Raw genomic sequence first — 17,541 nt, forward strand, 5'->3', positions numbered from 1 at the left:
AAATTGCTCTCTCTTTGAAGTGTGGGTACCGCTTGCTCCGCTTTTTTTTTTTTTTTTTTTAGGGAGCCAGTGGCGGAACAGACACACACACAAACAAAGGCTCCACCTGGCCCTCACCCGGGGGGAGGGAGTGATAGTGCCACTCCAAGAGCATCTCATCCATTCCTGGGCGGCCCGCTCCGGAATGCTTTCGCTGTCGCTTGCCACCTGGCTTGGCCGCGCCTGGAGCGGGCTGGGCGTCTCTACTGCGGCCGGCTCCATGCTGAGGCCTGGGTGGAGGCTGCTGCGGAGGGCCAGCGGGAGCGGCGGCCGGGGAACGCCCACGGCGACGAGCAGGCGGAGGAGCTGCCACCGGCGGCGGGTGGAGGCAGCAGCTGGCCACCGGGGCAGGATGTGCCGGATGACCTCCGTCTGCGCTTGAGTGGCAGAGAACTGTTGGATGCAGTTCTCCACCGCGTCGCCGACCAGCCCAACCTGGGAAATTGGGGAGACCAGGAACCGAACCTTGTCCGCATGGCCAAACCAGCCTGGCTGAGCCAACGAAGGCCCTACTGGACCACCAAGGTGGACATCGCCAGACCGATCACACACGCTACGACACTCATACCCCGGAGGGTGAGTCACCTATGAGCGCACGGTCTGGATTACCCTCGTGCATGCCATGGGTGCCCTAGCCTGCAGCAACGCCATGGCACGCAAGAGGAAGCGGCTTGCCCACAGGCTTTGTAAGCTCTGCCCGTCGGAACGGACGAAAACTCACAGGCCTTAGGGGGGAGACGAGGATCCCCCCAAAAGGCAGCGGCCGCCGGACACAGGTGCACCTGTGTCGACAGACCGCTCCAATGGAGGGACACCTCGCAACCCTTCACCGTTCCTCCATCAAGGGTAATGAGGGGGAAAAGCTATTCAGGCAGTTTCTGGCAGAGAAAGATGCTGTTCACCACCTGATAAGCTCTCCATGCACTCGCGCTGTAGAACACCAGCACTGGGAGAGTCTTCCTGAAGAACACCGACACACTCGCTCGTTGTAGACAACAGCACTCTCAGAGACATCAAACTATCGGCTCCGAAGCGAAAGGCAACTAGTGCGTGCATCCACTTCCGTATTTATACCCGCGCCGCGGGGGCAGAGTGTGTGATGCGAATCACGCACGCCAATTACATTGGCTCGTTCAATAGTACTCGAAGAGGATAGGCTCTCTAGCGAGATCCCAATTCAGTCGACCGTCGACTACGTCTGACGTTATCGACTGAAAGGGAACCATAGTTCCCTGAGAAAGGGAACGAGACAATGCGTCGAACGCTTTGGGGACGCCCCCGGCGTGAGTGCGTCTGATACTTCTATGTCATCTAGTCCAATGGAAAGAATGAGTGTCACGGGCGGGTGATGTCATGACCAGGAAGGGATAAAAGCACATCCGGTGCAAACCGGCATTAGCTTAGAAAAATTGCAGAAGCAAGCCGATCACAGGGATGCAGGAAGTATGGCAGGGTGACGCATCGTCTCGTTCCCTTTCTCAGGGAACTATGGTTACAGATGTAACCTGAGACGTTCCCTAACGAGGGAACTCGCGATGCGTTGAACGCTTTGGGAAGAGAATACCCAAAACGCCAGACTTACAAGTAACTGAGTGTCAGACTGTTGTAGCTAACCACTAAGCACCTGAGGACCTGGGGCAGCATCCAGGTCCAAGCTGTAAAACCAAACAAATGTGAGCGGCGAGGACCAGCCTGCCGCATCACAATCGTCTTGAAGAGAAACCCCAAATAATAAGGCTTTAGAAGCCGCCATACCCCTAGTAGAGTGAGCTGTGACCGCCAAAGGACACGGCCCGTCTGTTTTGAAGCAGGAAGACCTTTCTTAGGAGATCCAAAGCAAATAAATAACTGGTCGGACTTCCTCCATGAAGAAGTCCGATGAACATAAGTGTTCACAAGAGGTTCAGCCTTTCCTGGTCCGCAGAAGTAAAAGGAGGAGGACAGAAAGCCTGCAGCACAATAGGCCTCGGAATCAAGGTCGGCACCTTAGGGACGTATCCCTGTTTTGGATATAGGAAAGCCTTGACCATCCCCGGTGCAAACTCAAGGCAGGTAGGGGAAACCGAAAGGGCCTGAAGATCTCCAACTCTCTTTAGAGACGAAATAGCTAGCATAAAGATAGTCTTAAGGGTAAGAAATTTCTCTTAAACCGAATCTAAGGGCTCAAATGGAGCCCTAGACAGGCCTTCTAGTACTATAGTAAGATCCCAAGCTGGCACCTTAGTGCAAATTGCAGGCCTCAGCCTCAGTGTGCCACGAAGGAAACGTGTAATCAGGGGGTCTCGACCCAAAGATGTACCCCCCACAAGAGAGCGTGGTAAGCCGCAATGGCCGCCACGTAGACATAGACCTGACGTAAAGTGCTCCTGCAGGAACTCGAGTACTGTGTTCACAGAACAGTTAACCGAATCCCACTGATGTCGGTGACACCATACAGAAAAAAACTCTCCACTTAAGCGCATATAATTTCCTAGTAGCTGGAGCTCTGGAGCTTAGAATGGTCTCAACCACCTCAGTTGAAAGACCACTCTCTATTAGTTGGGCCCCCTCAAAGGCCAAACCCACAGGTTCCAAATCTCTGGTCGAGGGTGAAATATTGTGCCCCCGGCCTGAGACAGAAGGTCTCTCCTGATCGGGATCTCCAAGGGAGGACCGTCTAAGAGATGGATCAGGTCCGTAAACCAGACCCGACTTGGCCAGCGTGGTGCTACTAGCAGTAGGCTTATTCCATACCGGCGGACTCGCTCCAGAACTCCTGGGAGCAGAGCAACAGGGGGAAACGCGTACAGACGTAGCCTCGGCCACGTCTGCACCATAGCATCCAGCCCCAGGGGGGCTGGGTGAGTAAGGGCGAACCACAGTGGACAGTGCGTCGTGTGCTGAGACGCAAACAGATCCACCTCTGCTCGGCCGTAAAACTCCCAAATTTTCTCCACTGCCTCGGGGTGGAGTCTCCAGTCCCCTGGCCTCAGCTCCTGCCTCGACAGGATGTCTGCTCCAATATTCTGGTCCCCAGGAATATACAGTGCCCTCAGGGAGAGTACCTTACCCAGAGACCACAGGAGGATCTGGTGCGCCAGTTTGCAAAGCGGACGCGAACGCAGACCCCCCTGGCAGTTCAGATAAGAGATCACTGATGTGTTGTCTGTACGGACGAGCACATGATGGCCCCCCAGGTCATTGAAGACAGCCATCATCTCCTGGCAATGCATGTGCCAAGAAAGATGATGACTCTTCTACAGACCCTGAACCGATTGGCCTTCCATTACCGCTCCCCAGCCAGTGAGGGACGCATCTTTCGAGATAGTAACTCGATGGCAAAGAGCTCCCAACACCGGACCCTGGGTTAAGAACCAGTGCTTCCTCCACATAACCAAGGCGCGGAGACACTGCCGCGTGATCTTGATCATACGAAGTGGGTTTCCCCTCGGGGAGAACCCTCTGGTCCTGAGCCACTACTGTAAAGATCTCATGTACAGCAGGCCAAAAGGTATCACGTTGGACGCTGCTGCCAAAAGACCCAACAATCTCTCGAACTGTTTTACAGTGCGTGACTGGCCTAGCCTCAGCCCTGTTGTGGCAGTCAGGATAGCAGCTACACGAGCGGGCGATAGAGTGGCCCGCATTGTCACTGAATCCCATACTACACCAAGGAAAGTGGTCCTCTGTACTGGAGAAAGCACACTCTTATTGGTATTGAGCCTCAACCCCAACATCTGCATATGAGCGAGAACGATACCTCGGTGCCGAACCGCCAACTGCTCTGATTCCGCTAGAATCAGCCAGTCGTCGATGTAGTTCAGAATACGTATGCCCTGTAGCCTGAGTGGGGCTAGAGCTGCATCTACGCATTTCGTGAACGTGCGGGGTGATAAAGCTAGACCGAAAGGAAGAACCCGATACTGGTATTCTTTGCCCCCGAAAGAAAACCTTAGGAACTTCCTGTGCTGAAGGAGGATGGAGACATGGAAGTAAGCGTCCTCCAGATCTATCGTGACAAACCAGTCATCAGATCTGATTTGAGTCACGATCTGTTTGAGTGTCAGCATCTTGAACTTGAGTTTCTGTACTGACCGATTTAACCTCTTAACCTTCGCCAGTGCGTCCGGCACAATGAAGCGTTTTTTTTTTTATTTAGTTCAAATTTACTATCAGATTTAATGTTATACCTTTACAAACTATACATCATTAAAAAGATATAAGACTCAATATTCAGTATTTGACCACTAATGTATTCTGAGAAACTTATAGTGACAGTTATGTCTTAATTTGTGTCATGAGTTATGAAATGAAAAAATGAGTCGATACCTTTAATATGAATTATGAGCGTCAGCTGGTCCATTCATAAAAAACACTCTGTGCTGTCGTCATGACAGCGATTCACAAAACAACGTCCCTCAGGGATTTAGCTCAAAAATGTGCAGACTTGGAGAAATATTGATATATTATCATAGATTCACATCATATTTCTACAGACAGGAATAATATTTATTGAATTTATACCCAAATGCGTCGATGTAATCATTATGATCGCTTCTTACTGTGATGTGCTGTGTTTTCAATTCATACCAATAGCCTGAGGGCGCTATATGCACAATAACAGTCCATATATGGATCATGAACAAGACCCATAGTCATGTGACATTCCAGAACGACTCTGATACAGAAAGTAGCTGACGGAGATCGCTGTAACATGCAGATAAAGATGTTTTGAAGACAATAAACATGATTGCAATGATTTTTGAGTTACCTGTGTTCTTCAAGCCATGCCAGGTATTTCATAATAATAGATTATATTTATAATGTAATGCTAATTGATATAGATTTCATCATCGTGCAGAACACTATAAATAATAAATTTTCTATCGGATTTTTTTTTTATCTGAAGCCAAATTAGATCACAGAAGATTATTTAAAACACTCGACTTGCGTTATAAAGTAAGTTTGGAGCACAAACATGGTTTTAATCTCATAGATGGTTGTGTATTGATAGTGTGCTAAGCTAACATGCTAGCTAGCCCAGGTGCACCTGCCACCAGCAGTTATTGTTTTATGATTTTTTTCTAAATAGGAATGCTTACTCAACTGTTTCACTGCATTTGATACCAGTTTCAAATATTTAGTGAGAACTTTGATAAAAGAAATTAGGGTTTGAAACCCTATGAATAGCCTGTGAATAGCCAGTCGTTAGTAGCTATAATGCAGACAAAAGAAATGCATATTCAGAGCCATAACCAGTCTGGAGAGGTGTAAATGTGTGCAGGGGGAGACTGACAATGAATGGGGCTCGTTTGCACCACAAAATAATAGAGACAATAGACTGAATAGATGACTCAAAAGATGACTAAACATCAGTTTGCATTTTAGAGTCTAATCAAAATAAAGTAATTTGACATGATCTTGAAAAACATTTAACTAAATACAGAGTTTTAGACATATCATTTTCAGATTTTAAATATAAAATGGTCACACATATGGCTTTAGCTGCAGTGCATTTCTAGATTGCTCCAGGGCCAACTTCAATTTTATTTTCATGAAGATGTTTCATAAAAATAAATTTCTAATAACTTTACAAAACTTTGAAGCTATTTAAAGGTGCAGTGTGTAGTTTTTAGCGGCATCTAGTGGTGAGAATTGCGAATTGCAAACAGCAAGTCACTCATGGCCTCTCCCTCCATTTACAAACACGATTTCGTGGCTACGGTGGCCAACGTAGGATAAAGTCAAAGAGGATAAAGTATGTCGTCGTCGAGTCAGCAGAGAGTAGCAAGTCAAGCAATGAGTTTTTTTTTTATATTATATTTTATATTAAATTGTATTTACTTAATTATTCAGTAAAACCACATGTTATTGTGATTGTTATTTTTAATTGTTCATCATTGTGTTAGTGTTTTATTCACTGACTTTATCATAAGTTAGCTTGTTTCCATGCTAGTTAGTACAAGATAAGAGCTATGGATAAGAGCATCAAAGCAGCTACGTAAGGGGAAATAGTTAACGTTACGATTTCCGAGGCATCACTCGGACAGCATTGCTTATACACAGTGGTGGAAAGAGTACTGAAAAAACATACTCAAGTAAAAGTACCATTACATTCCAAAAAATGTAGTGTGAGTAGAGTAAAAAGTACTTGTCCAAAAAACTACTTGAGTAAGAGTAAAAAAGTAGCTTATTTAAAAGTACTCATGAGTAGTGAGTACTGAGCTGCGGATTTATAATAATAAACACTGTGCACTACAATTTATAAATTAAAAAAAATTGCACATACTGTAATTCACATTATATTTTCTTCTTTGTCAGAAGGATTGAAGAATACATATCATCCATCTTTTTAAAATGCATCAAATCAGTACACTCATCACCATTTAAATCATATTATTTGGGGGGGGGGGGGGGGCATTTAAAATTAGGCGAAAAGAAACTGGGCCTGAGCATGCTATTGTTGCACATAAAATATCAATATTCATAACTGTGCAAAGAATTCAAAAACCTTTAGAAACTCATATGATAGTTCAGCATCACACACCATGAGATGGGTTAAATAGACAGATTAAAAAATACCCAATTTCTCTGCAAAACGGTACCAATGTTAGTGTTTTGATAAATGAGAATCACTAATATTATCAGATTACCTCACCTAATGCACTGAAAAAGGCTAAGATAGTGAGCTAACACTAATTACACACTTTAATTCCATGCTATTAAATATGTTAGAATTTAAACGTAAATGCACATTGTTCTAGAAGGGTGGCATCATCCCTAACATTTTACACGGCTACATTTACTCACATTGTAATGCTGCTGATAATATAATTTGTAAGGAAAATTGTGCATTAAATAGGGAAGTTATATCCAGGAAACTTTTACAAAAGAAACAAACAAACAAACACACACACACACACACACACGCATGTCTCTTTGTAGTCTCGGCGAATCTGTTTTATCAGCAGCATCCACACACAAAAAAACAAAAGTTCAACATGAAAAATGTTTTTGCGCAAGTGCACTTGCCAAATGAAGACGGATCGTATAATGGATCAATCAAAAAACGTTGTTTATTAACGAGCTGTAACGTTAGTCACAGACTCTGACAGAATAAATGCAGTTCAAGTTAACGCCATGGTTCATAGAGCGCACTGATTCTGAATCTGGCGGCATGGCGAGCGCGAGACGCGGCAGTGCACAGATCGTGACGCGCGTCTCTCTATAATGTGATTGTGAAGTAAATTGGAGCGGGAATTCACCGCATTATGAACTCGTCACGCAATACCCCCAGCCTCAGACCACATGTTAGGCCCTGTAGACAGGCCAGCCTATATAAATATCATATTAAGCAGAAATGTGAAATGTACCTTTAGCATATTAGAGGAAGACGCTGAAATCTGGATTGAATAGATGCGTGAAGAATGCACTTCCACAGCAGTTACGAGTAACAGCAGGGATAGGCGGTTAAAGTTTTCTATGCTTAATTTGATTTGATGACAGTCACGAGACCGATTACTCAATCCAATCACGTTGATGGATAAAAATAAAATGAAATTAGGCTAAAACAAGCATATGTAACGAGTAACGACCACAAACAGAAGGAAAATAGCGGAGAAAAAGTACCGATACATCACTTAAAATGTACTCAAGTAAAAGTAAAATTACACAATTTTTAAACTACTCAAAAAAGTAAAATTTCTGAAAAAAACTACTTAATTACAGTAACGTGAGTATTTGTAATTCCTTACTTCACACCCCTGCTTATACACGGTTTCAGAGTCAGGGACAACCTGAATACGTACCAGAGGTAACTGGAAGAGGGAGAGGGAAAGGTAGAGGGAGAGGAAGAAGGCAGAGAGGCAGAGGTGTTGGAGGTGCAGTTAGGGAAAGGAGAGGCAGAGGAGGACCTACCCGGATCGATGGCTCAATAGAGGATGAAGAAAGAGTGTTAGCCCTCCAAAGGAACCGGAGAGCTGTTACAGAGGTTTGTATTTATAAAGTTATTGTAACGTTATTATATTCTGACCTGTCTGCACTTTATGAAATCCAAGCACAGTGATAACGTTATTTACATAGTAGCTCTGTTCACATGTACCCCTGGTACTGTAACGTTAGTTAGTAGCTGAATGTTTCCATAGTGTAACCTGTCATTTACTGGGCAACAATGATTATATGAAGCCATATCACACAAGTTTAGCAAATACTGGCCAGACTGCAAACCCCAATATGGTACCATATTGTCAACATATTTAATATTTAAAATATGTACATATTTTATCAGAATCAGAAATTATTTATTGATAACCTATGGGATACTCTGGAAAGAAATCACTATATAAAGTAGGTAAGTAGGAAATACAATACAATAAACAAATTTTAAAATATAATTCTAAATAAAGTTAATGACGTTGTCATAACTTACAACATCAGCAGAAGTGTAATGATAAATAGTGCTAGAGCATCAAATACTAACAGTAATAATGAGTACTGCTATAGTTCATTTTGAGTGGATACAATATTAAAAACAACATTATTGAGACATAGTAACCAGAGTATATAAATAGAGAATATTGCATATTGATTATTTTTCCCTGTGTCCCTTTTCTTCAGAGACTTCTACAGGAGATGACCCTCGGAGAACACAGAGAGCTCTCCACCCTTCTGCTTGAGAGACAGCCAGGCCTGGTCTTTGATGCCTTGATAATGCATCAGCGCAGACACGGTGCTCCACCTTCTGCTGGAGTCCCAGAAGTACCTTGGTGTACTTGTGGTAACTGTCGGGAAATGCCTACGGACTAGGAGAGGAAATGCTGTGGCCAGGATAAAGCAAACTGTGTGAGCCTAATGCCCCACTTCTCCCAGTACTGCCTTGAATAAGGCTTTATTCGCATTCACAGACAGTACCGGGAGGACATTACGGCATTAGGCAACATCAGGGAGCCTGGGGATGACAACAGAGAGTACCGTTATGGAGCCTATAGACACTTAATCTATTGGCAACATGGAGCTTTAGGCCAGGGAAACCGACTTGTCATTCCCAGTTGTTGTGTTAAGGACACTACACTGGTTTTATTTCTGGACTATGAATTTCCTTCCAGGCCCTCTGGCATGCTCATACAGTTTACACAAGTACTCACAAATCTGCCTCAGCATCATCAAGGCATCAAACAAATGTACATATTTAATATTTGATTTATTACTTTTCTATATAAATGTATTACTATTGTTCCCGTCTTTATTTAATTTGAATCTATGTTTTATAGTTATATATTTTGTTATAGTTGTTCAACTGCAGTTCTATGTTATTGAAAAAATAAAAGTTAAGAAATAGAAGAACATGGTGTTTTATTTTCCATTATATACATTTGAACATGTTTTTATAAAAGTATGACAATTTCAAACTTTGCCTTCAAATTATCAAAATCAATTTTATTTTTTTATATTTACATAATATGGTACATCTGTAGCCTTACTTATCATTACTTTTCAAAATTGAAAACTTTAATTTGGGCTACCATACTGAAAATAATATGCGCTGTTAACAGTGTACTTAGCAGAATAAGATGAAAATAGTTGAAAGCTATGACTTTGTCGTTAAATTGAAGTTCTTTCCATCGTGATCCTGCTAGACAAGGACACATGCAAGGTGATCTCCTATGGGGATCCTTCCACATCAGATGCTGGTTGGAGTAATGGTCCTGTTGAATACAGTGCCATCACACAGTTACAGACTATATTATACAGCAAATATCATTCATTGACATGTAATAGGGTACAATATAGTTATCAAATATTTTATTATATTTTTGTTCAAGGCCCTGAATTTCAGTGGCTTCTACAATGACATCAAGATGCTCATCTCTGTAAAGAATTACCTAAGAAAGTTGTGTATATCCCACATATGCACATTCAACACTAGATATAAACCAAATATAAATTCAAATTACACAATAATCATAATGATCATGTTTATAATCAAAGATATTAGGACAAAATTAATACATCATAATGCATGTTTTACCTGTCTGTTCCACTGGAAGCACCTATACTAGACAATGCTGAAGCTGGGACTTGAAAAGGTTTTCTCTTCAAGGGAGTTCATGTTGCAGGACCTGTCTCGTACCTAGAGAAAAAACAACAGCATCAATAAATGAAGTGCTACATGACACAGTCGTATACGACTGTAATACATTGCTGTTTTGTAATTCACAATGTGTAACATCTTGTTATGGTTTGCTCATCTGGCCTAATAAACTGAACATCCCAAAAAATATGACATCTAGTGCAAGTATGATCACTGACAGACAACATAGCAAACGTAAGTGTGTAACACTGTCAGTGTTTCTATTCAACAGTCCATTATAAACCGAAATCATAGATAATGTTTACAAATCCATAGTCAGGTAAGGATCAAGGTTCTTAATATGTAATATAATTATACTAATCAGCTAATTGTCTCACGAACGTAACCAGCAAATTTCTTCCCACATAGCAAACCCATAATACAGCGAGGGATAAGAACTAAGTTACATGAAACAATCTAAGTTACATATTTTACAAAACTGACACTTGGTGTCTATGGCTAGCTATGTCTAGGTATTGCTAACATTATCAAACAACAGTTTTAATTTTGATTGTTAAAGTTTGAATATCTTACCTGTCCAGCAGAAAACAGGCAACTTCGGCGTCGCTTTGAAAGCCCTTTTCCCTCATAAGACCCTTCCATCTGGGAAAAGCCACACCGATGTTGACCCGCGATTTTTGTCTACGATTCTGCCTTATTTTTCTAGCTTCATCATACTTTCTCTTCTTTGAAGCAGATTTACCCGATTTCGAATCTTTTCCTGAACAATAACTGTGGTCCATCATTCTCCAGAAATTCTGCCGCGTCTTTTCTGCTGCTTTCTATCCCGGTTAGATACGAAACGCGCTCTGTAACGATGTTTGTCCGCTGTCGGCTACGGTAGAAATATGATGTCACAACATGGCTACCTTCATAGAAGGGGATTCCCGCGCCTATGTAGATATAAACGACTCATTCTAAGGCAATACAAACTTTACGGTTCATTAAGTAAGGTCTTTATATACCACTAAACACATAGTTATGGATTTTATATTGCATTTCTGTCAATAGATCCACAGAAATTTTACACATTGCACCTTTAAAAAAAAATCATTATGACAATAATTAATTCTACATTTACAATTAAATACCAGGGGTCAGCTTTCAAATGAGATTAGGGCTGGATGATTAATCGAAAAATAATCGAAACCGAAATTCAGAGCCTATAACCAACGTAATTTTACCATGTCGGTTATTTCGGTTTTTTAATCCTATTAATATTTCCGTCCACTGTGTGTTAATGTACTTTCCCCTTAAAACATATTACCGCGTGTGTAGTCACGTAACTCCGCCCCGTCCAGTCTGCGACATTGAAGCAACATGAGCCCCTTTCACACAGCGCGTTGATCCCGGGAAATTGCCAGAACAAACACCTGTGTCTCGTATTAAGCTATTTGGTCCGCAAACAAGACTCACTGCCAATCACACGTGCTCACATCATTCTCTTTCTATCAAACCTGTAAACTGCTTTCCCCAGTTTTCACTCTATAGCGGTTGACCAGAGAGCTGAAATTATTTCTCACTTAAACTACAATCAAATGGATTTCCCCACGCATTTCGCGTCAGTCCTCTGCGTGGCGGCCGCAGCATCAGAAGTGCGCGACCACGCACGCTCGCAGCTTAGAGGGAACATTGGTGACCATGACAACAAAATACTGGTGGAAACTTAGAACAAAGGATAACAGAAACTAATGAATACAAATTAAAAGTCTGTGAAACTAAAATTGAACATAACTGTGCCAGAAACATGATGAGGTGGCTTTAATGTAATAGTCACAATGAATAATATTTGTAGCAGTCAGTCATCTTACACACATGAAATTTGTAATCAAAATAATTTTATTTCACGTGAATAGGGACAATAACGTGGGTGGTGTGTCTCTGCAGCATCTGTTAGTTGAATGTTCTCCTAACAAATATGTTATAAACTGAATAGGACAGCTGTTCTTACACTCCTTTAAACTTAATGGTCAGATGATACTGCAGCAAACTAAAGTTACTCCTTATCTTGTGTCAGACTCAGTGTGTTTATTCCTCTCTCTCACTTTTCTTTTCTGTACTTGGCTAGCAGGAGTCTCACCCGCTGCAATGCTGCTTGGCTTGTGCTCACTGTGATAATGACTGCTGTGTTAAGGGTTTTTCAAATGCACTGAAGTCTAACCCACCTTTATATCCTCACAATACAGCGAAAGAACTCTCAAAACAAAGACAGAATTATGTCAATAGTACTTCTTGAATTCTGTTCCAGACCGCTTTTTTTCTCATTTAGTCTCATGTGTCTGTGTTTAATATGAATTCTTTAGTGGTTTGCTTTAAGCTCTGGATGGTAGTATGTAATCGGGTTATACGTATCATTACGTATATTATTATTATCCTGTTCTGTATCCACACAGTTCAGACTCAAGATCTGATTGGTGTCTTTTTCCTTCTAGTGTCTGTGATGGAAACACAAACAGAGAAAGGATCCCATCAGTCAATTAATGTTGAGTTCATGGAGGACACTCTGAGCTACATGGAGAAACTCCTCCTGAAAAAACACCGCAGGTTAGCGCCTGACACTTTACACTTTATAACCAAACAGACACAAATTGAATAAGAGCATTACAAACTTCATTTACCTTCCTAGGCCCCAATTAAGGTCCATTTAAGATCAGTTAATGACTTATGGCTGCTAATTACACAGCCTCACCTTCAAGTTGCTCCACCACAGTGTCACTGGATTTTATTGAGCTAATCAGCCCCAAAGCAGTTTTGTGGTATTGTTTAACTTTGTAAAATGATCCTTAAACACACACACCATCACTGTTCCAAAACCTAGTAAGCTGCACATGTACTTTAGGGACCATTTGAATGCATCATAGGCACACTCTTTACATGAACGCTGTTTCAAATGCCTTCTAAGACAGCTTATTTTGGTATTCTAAGGCAGCATTCATAGAGAATGCAATCCCAGAATGCATTGCGACTAGCTCAATGAAATAATAATCCAAAATGAGCGAAGTGAGAGAGAAATGTAATTTTAGTGTAATTAAAACATTTTTAAATAAAGCAGAAATAAAATATAAATGTTAGATGCAATACGTAAACTTAGAAAAAGTTACCTAGTTGAAGTACTAAAACTATTAAAACTGAAATAAAAATAAATCAAGGTAAATTGAAATATTACAAAAAAAATTAAATGACAAAAGCGCATCAAATTGTACTAAAATTAATACATGTTAGTACATTTTCCAATTCAAAATATTAAAAGACAATAAACGTATGCAAATAATACTAAAATAACACTGTGTAGAACGTTCCAGATCAGTCATTTACACAAGATTCCGGGCTAATCAGCCTGACAAACACAGTATCTGTAAACCCTCCTAAGCGCTTTGAACCGCATCTCGAGCTTCTGGAGTGTTATGGTATCTGTGGCAGCGGTGGTATTTAGGTCGGCTATTCAAGAAGGGTCTAATTGTGAATCCATTAAATTGCCTTCTTTTGAGGCCTGGTGTGTCAAGAATCACAGAACAGGAAGCTGGATTTTTCAAGCGAGCGTGTGTGTGTGTGTTCGGGTTCTGTGGGAGGAGGGCAGACGTGTGGCCCAGGGCTGCAGCACACACTCTGGAGGAATGGAGTGTGTGATAGGGGAGTCTAATCCCTTCATACGCTCACAAACACACACACACACGCGCACACACAATGAGGAAAGCAGGTTGGGCTGCTGAGGCAGCAAGAGTTGGCTTCAGGAAAGGAAAAGGAAAAGGAGAGAGAGAGAGAGAGAGAGAGAGAGAGAGAGAGAGAGAGAGAGAGAGAGGGAGAGGGAGAGGGAGAGAGAGAGAGAGAGAGAGAGAGAGAGAGAGAGAGAGAGAGAGAGAGAGAGAGAGAGAGAGATTTATACTAACAGGAAGTCTTGGTCATCAACTTTCTTCAGCTGGTTTAATTTGTTATCGGATTTAAATTATGTTGCTTTCCTTGGATGCTTTGTTGCATTCACATTTAACTTTCATAATGTGATGTGGTACAAGTGTGAGTGCATATATAGATAACTTGTTATGATTTCTCATTTAGGAATTAATAGCAGACCACACAATATGTACAGAGATATAGAGTTGTTGATTTCAGATTCTTTTTTGAAAGCGCGCTGCAGACTAACAGCAAACAATGCCAAGTATTTGAATGTTGAGCAGCAAGTTCATTGGCTGCTGCTGATGCAACAGCAACCAATCAGCTGCGCTCTTTAGATAACGATGTGATCGCTAGCAAATTAAGTTAAAGACCTGCACCATCTAGACTCTAGAGTTTCATGAAATTTGTATTAAACTTTGTATTAAACCACAAAAACAGTTTTCAACATTGATTATAATAAGAAATGTAATTTCTGGACAACTGGTGTAATTGCTGCTGAAAGTTCAGCTTTATCTAGCTTTTAGATTTACTATTTTTACTGTATTTTTGATCAAATAAATGCAGCCTTGGTGAGCATAAGAGACATTTAAAAATCTTACCGACCCCCAACTTTTGAATGGTAGTGTATACTGTACAGTCTATTGTTTAATATTGGTTTCAATCCGTAAAACAATGTGTTCATATTAAATTTAAGGTAATTTTACTGTTATCATAGTTATTATTAAAATTATTAGTAGTATATGCTATAAGTTCAGACCTCATATCTTATCAATTTTTTTTTTCATTTTTCATGTTTATTTATACTGGAATTAAGAAAATGATTTAATATTATTCATATTCAGAAATTATAGTATGTCATAAGTTACTCTATTGAAGGGATGTGTTTAGTGTCAATAATTCACTAACAAACTATTTGGAGAAGATGATCCAAATCTGGCTGAATTTTACAGACTGTATAACACTGACAAGGTGACTACTTAACAAGAGAGCCTGCCAACTAGCTGTTTTTCAAAATGTGTAGTTATATATGTAGTTTCAAAAAAATCATTTAGGGCTGGGCTTGCTTTTATATATCAGGAATGTATTTGATCATGGAAATTGTAAAGAAGTGGAACATGTCAGGCTATTGCATTATTGGTTATTAATATTTTTCCCTATTGGTGCATTTTTTTCAGAGCTGCATAAAGCTATTAATAAAGTGCTATGCTGCACTGAAATGTTGTTTATTTATATTTGCACCATTGAGGAAAGGGAGACTGATTAATTATCTTAAAATTTCTGAGTGTGATTTACTGGGAACAGCTTTATTTTCTCTCCCTCAGAGGACAAATCGAAGAATTTCAGCCCCGGTCTGTCGTCCAACGCCAGCCAGAGCCACCCACACCTCCACCTGCAGAGACGGATGAACTGAGCCGAAAACTGACAGGTGTGACCCGTTTCATCACACAAACATTTTTTTTTTTCTTCTGGCAAGCACTTAATAATGATTAATTGTGTTAGTTTAAAAACTATATATGCAATTTGTCGCTGGAAACATGTCGTATCGTATCAGGTTTGGATGAAGAGTGATGAGTAGTGGGTTACTGGTCATGCACATGCCAGCAGGTTCGATTCACAAAGACCCATATAACTGCACTCTCTTCAAAAAGTTGGAGAAATGAGCTGTGAGAGTCAGTGCGGAGGGCAGCTCTCTTCTCACAGCCGGCAGCGCGGATCCATCACTGTGTCCCTGAAGGGTAATCACACAGCTCTTATTACACTGGAGGGAGGGCGATCATCTGACAGAGCACTCCGACAGCTGATTGAGAGAAGTTTCTAGGTGCTGCTGGGAGGCCAGTTGATCACAGCTGTCAAAGATCTGACCACCTTCAGCTTTTCCCAAACAGCCCCCGTGATGAGCGCCGTCTCTCTTCATTTGCACCAGCCCGAGTCTGACGCATCTTTTCTGAAGCCCACATCCTTGAAGCTCATGCCCCAAAACACTTTTCAGTCACTTTTCACTTTTTCAAATGCAAAGGTATTATTATGGGCATTCGTCTGATTTGGGTTTGAATAGCTGGTCACCTGTTTAGTCTGCTGACAGCTTGTCTTGACGCACCCTACATTTAACGGAATAAAATGTCATTTGCAAAGCATTTCACTTCTGTAATGTGACATTTTTCTGACTGCAACATAAAATGCAATTTATAATATATGGCAAGAATTTTGAGAAGATCATTAAGTAATTGGTTTCTAATATGTTTTCCCCTCTTGCACGGACTTGTTTACATAATCAGAAAAAAAAAAAACTTTTTCAAAGGTGGACAGTTGATTATAATTGTTTAAAATTAGTACGATTTTCTAATGTTTTTGAAAGAAGTACCTTATGCTCACCAAGGCTGCATTTATTTGTATTTATATAGTTTTTTACAGTATTCTTACACCATTTTTTGACAGTAAAAAGAGTAATATTGTGAAATATTTTTACAGTTTCAAATATTATTTTTTTATTTTATTTATTTTATTTTTTAAATGTCATCTTACTGATTCCAAACATTTGAATGGTAGTGTATTTTGAAGAAGTATTATGAAAACAATTACTTTTTCTGTAAGTAATATGAATTTCGTCCAGATTGGGCTTTTATTAAGAAAAGATATAGGGAAAAGTTTCAAAGGGCATAGACTCAAATAATACTCAAATAGACTCCCATATATATGCAGAAATGTAACATATTTAAAAGCTAATGTAATAGTTTTCTGCAGTAATAGTAAATAATGATAGATATTCTGATATGAAATGCCTATTTTACACTATCCAATCAAGTCCTGATTAATAAAATCAAGTCCTGCCCTACTCCGCCATTGAAAACTGGTACATGAATCTTTGCAAAGTCATGTGTTCTTAGCTGGTTATCTGTCACTCTGTATTATGAATAAATGCACAGATTTACAGCAATAAGGCCATACTGATTATTGAACAGATTTAATTTATTTGAACATAAATCTGTTTTACTGCCTCTGATTTGCAGCGGAGCGGATGGAGTTGCACAAATACTTGAACTCTCTCTTCTCAGTTGGTCTCGCTGAGGATGCTAGGAAAGTGGACAGCCCTGCAGAATCCTGTTTAAGCATCGTAGAGTTAGATGAGGTAATTATGAGCTCCACCACCCCAGTCTTTGTAATGGACTGAGACGATGGCCAGCGAATGACTTCTCATTGCTGTTTCCATACACTTCATTCTGTCTTTTCCATTTCTCCTGTGTCATTTTTTTGTTGTTGCTTTAATTTTTCAAGATGGATGGAGACGCTGTAACATACAGATCCTTTGGAGTCAAGCAGGGAAATAAGAGCAAAATGTAAGAAACAAAAGATCAAGGTGAAAAACTGACTTTTTGAAAGGAAACAACAGAAAAGGTCACAGTAGGAGTGTGGTCTTGAAGCAAGAATATAATTGAAGAAGTAGTTTTTTTAATTCAGAGCTAACACAAATACAGTGTCATGTTGACATATGTATCAGCCACAAC

The 17,541-nt window shown here is 40.7% G+C and overlaps 1 protein-coding gene across 4 annotated transcripts in view; it reads left to right on the forward strand.

Annotated features, from left to right (window-relative positions):
* The window catches only part of zbbx (zinc finger, B-box domain containing), a 128,330-nt gene that overhangs the window by 38,765 nt on the left and 72,024 nt on the right, over window positions 1-17,541 (forward strand). For 3 of the 4 annotated variants that reach the window (XM_077193859.1, XM_077193861.1, XM_077193858.1), the window contains exons 10-13: window positions 12,580-12,691; window positions 15,361-15,464; window positions 17,047-17,165; window positions 17,312-17,373. In XM_077193859.1, the coding sequence (XP_077049974.1) occupies window positions 12,580-12,691; window positions 15,361-15,464; window positions 17,047-17,165; window positions 17,312-17,373 (397 nt within the window). The remainder of the gene's footprint in view (window positions 1-12,579; window positions 12,692-15,360; window positions 15,465-17,046; window positions 17,166-17,311; window positions 17,374-17,541) is intronic. The other variant, XM_077193860.1, reaches the window with a different exon arrangement.

The sequence above is a fragment of the Siphateles boraxobius genome, unplaced genomic scaffold (assembly GCF_051911475.1).
Source record: "Siphateles boraxobius isolate OS27281-9 unplaced genomic scaffold, OSU_SipBor_1 31, whole genome shotgun sequence".
Taxonomy (NCBI): Eukaryota; Metazoa; Chordata; class Actinopteri; order Cypriniformes; family Leuciscidae; genus Siphateles; species Siphateles boraxobius.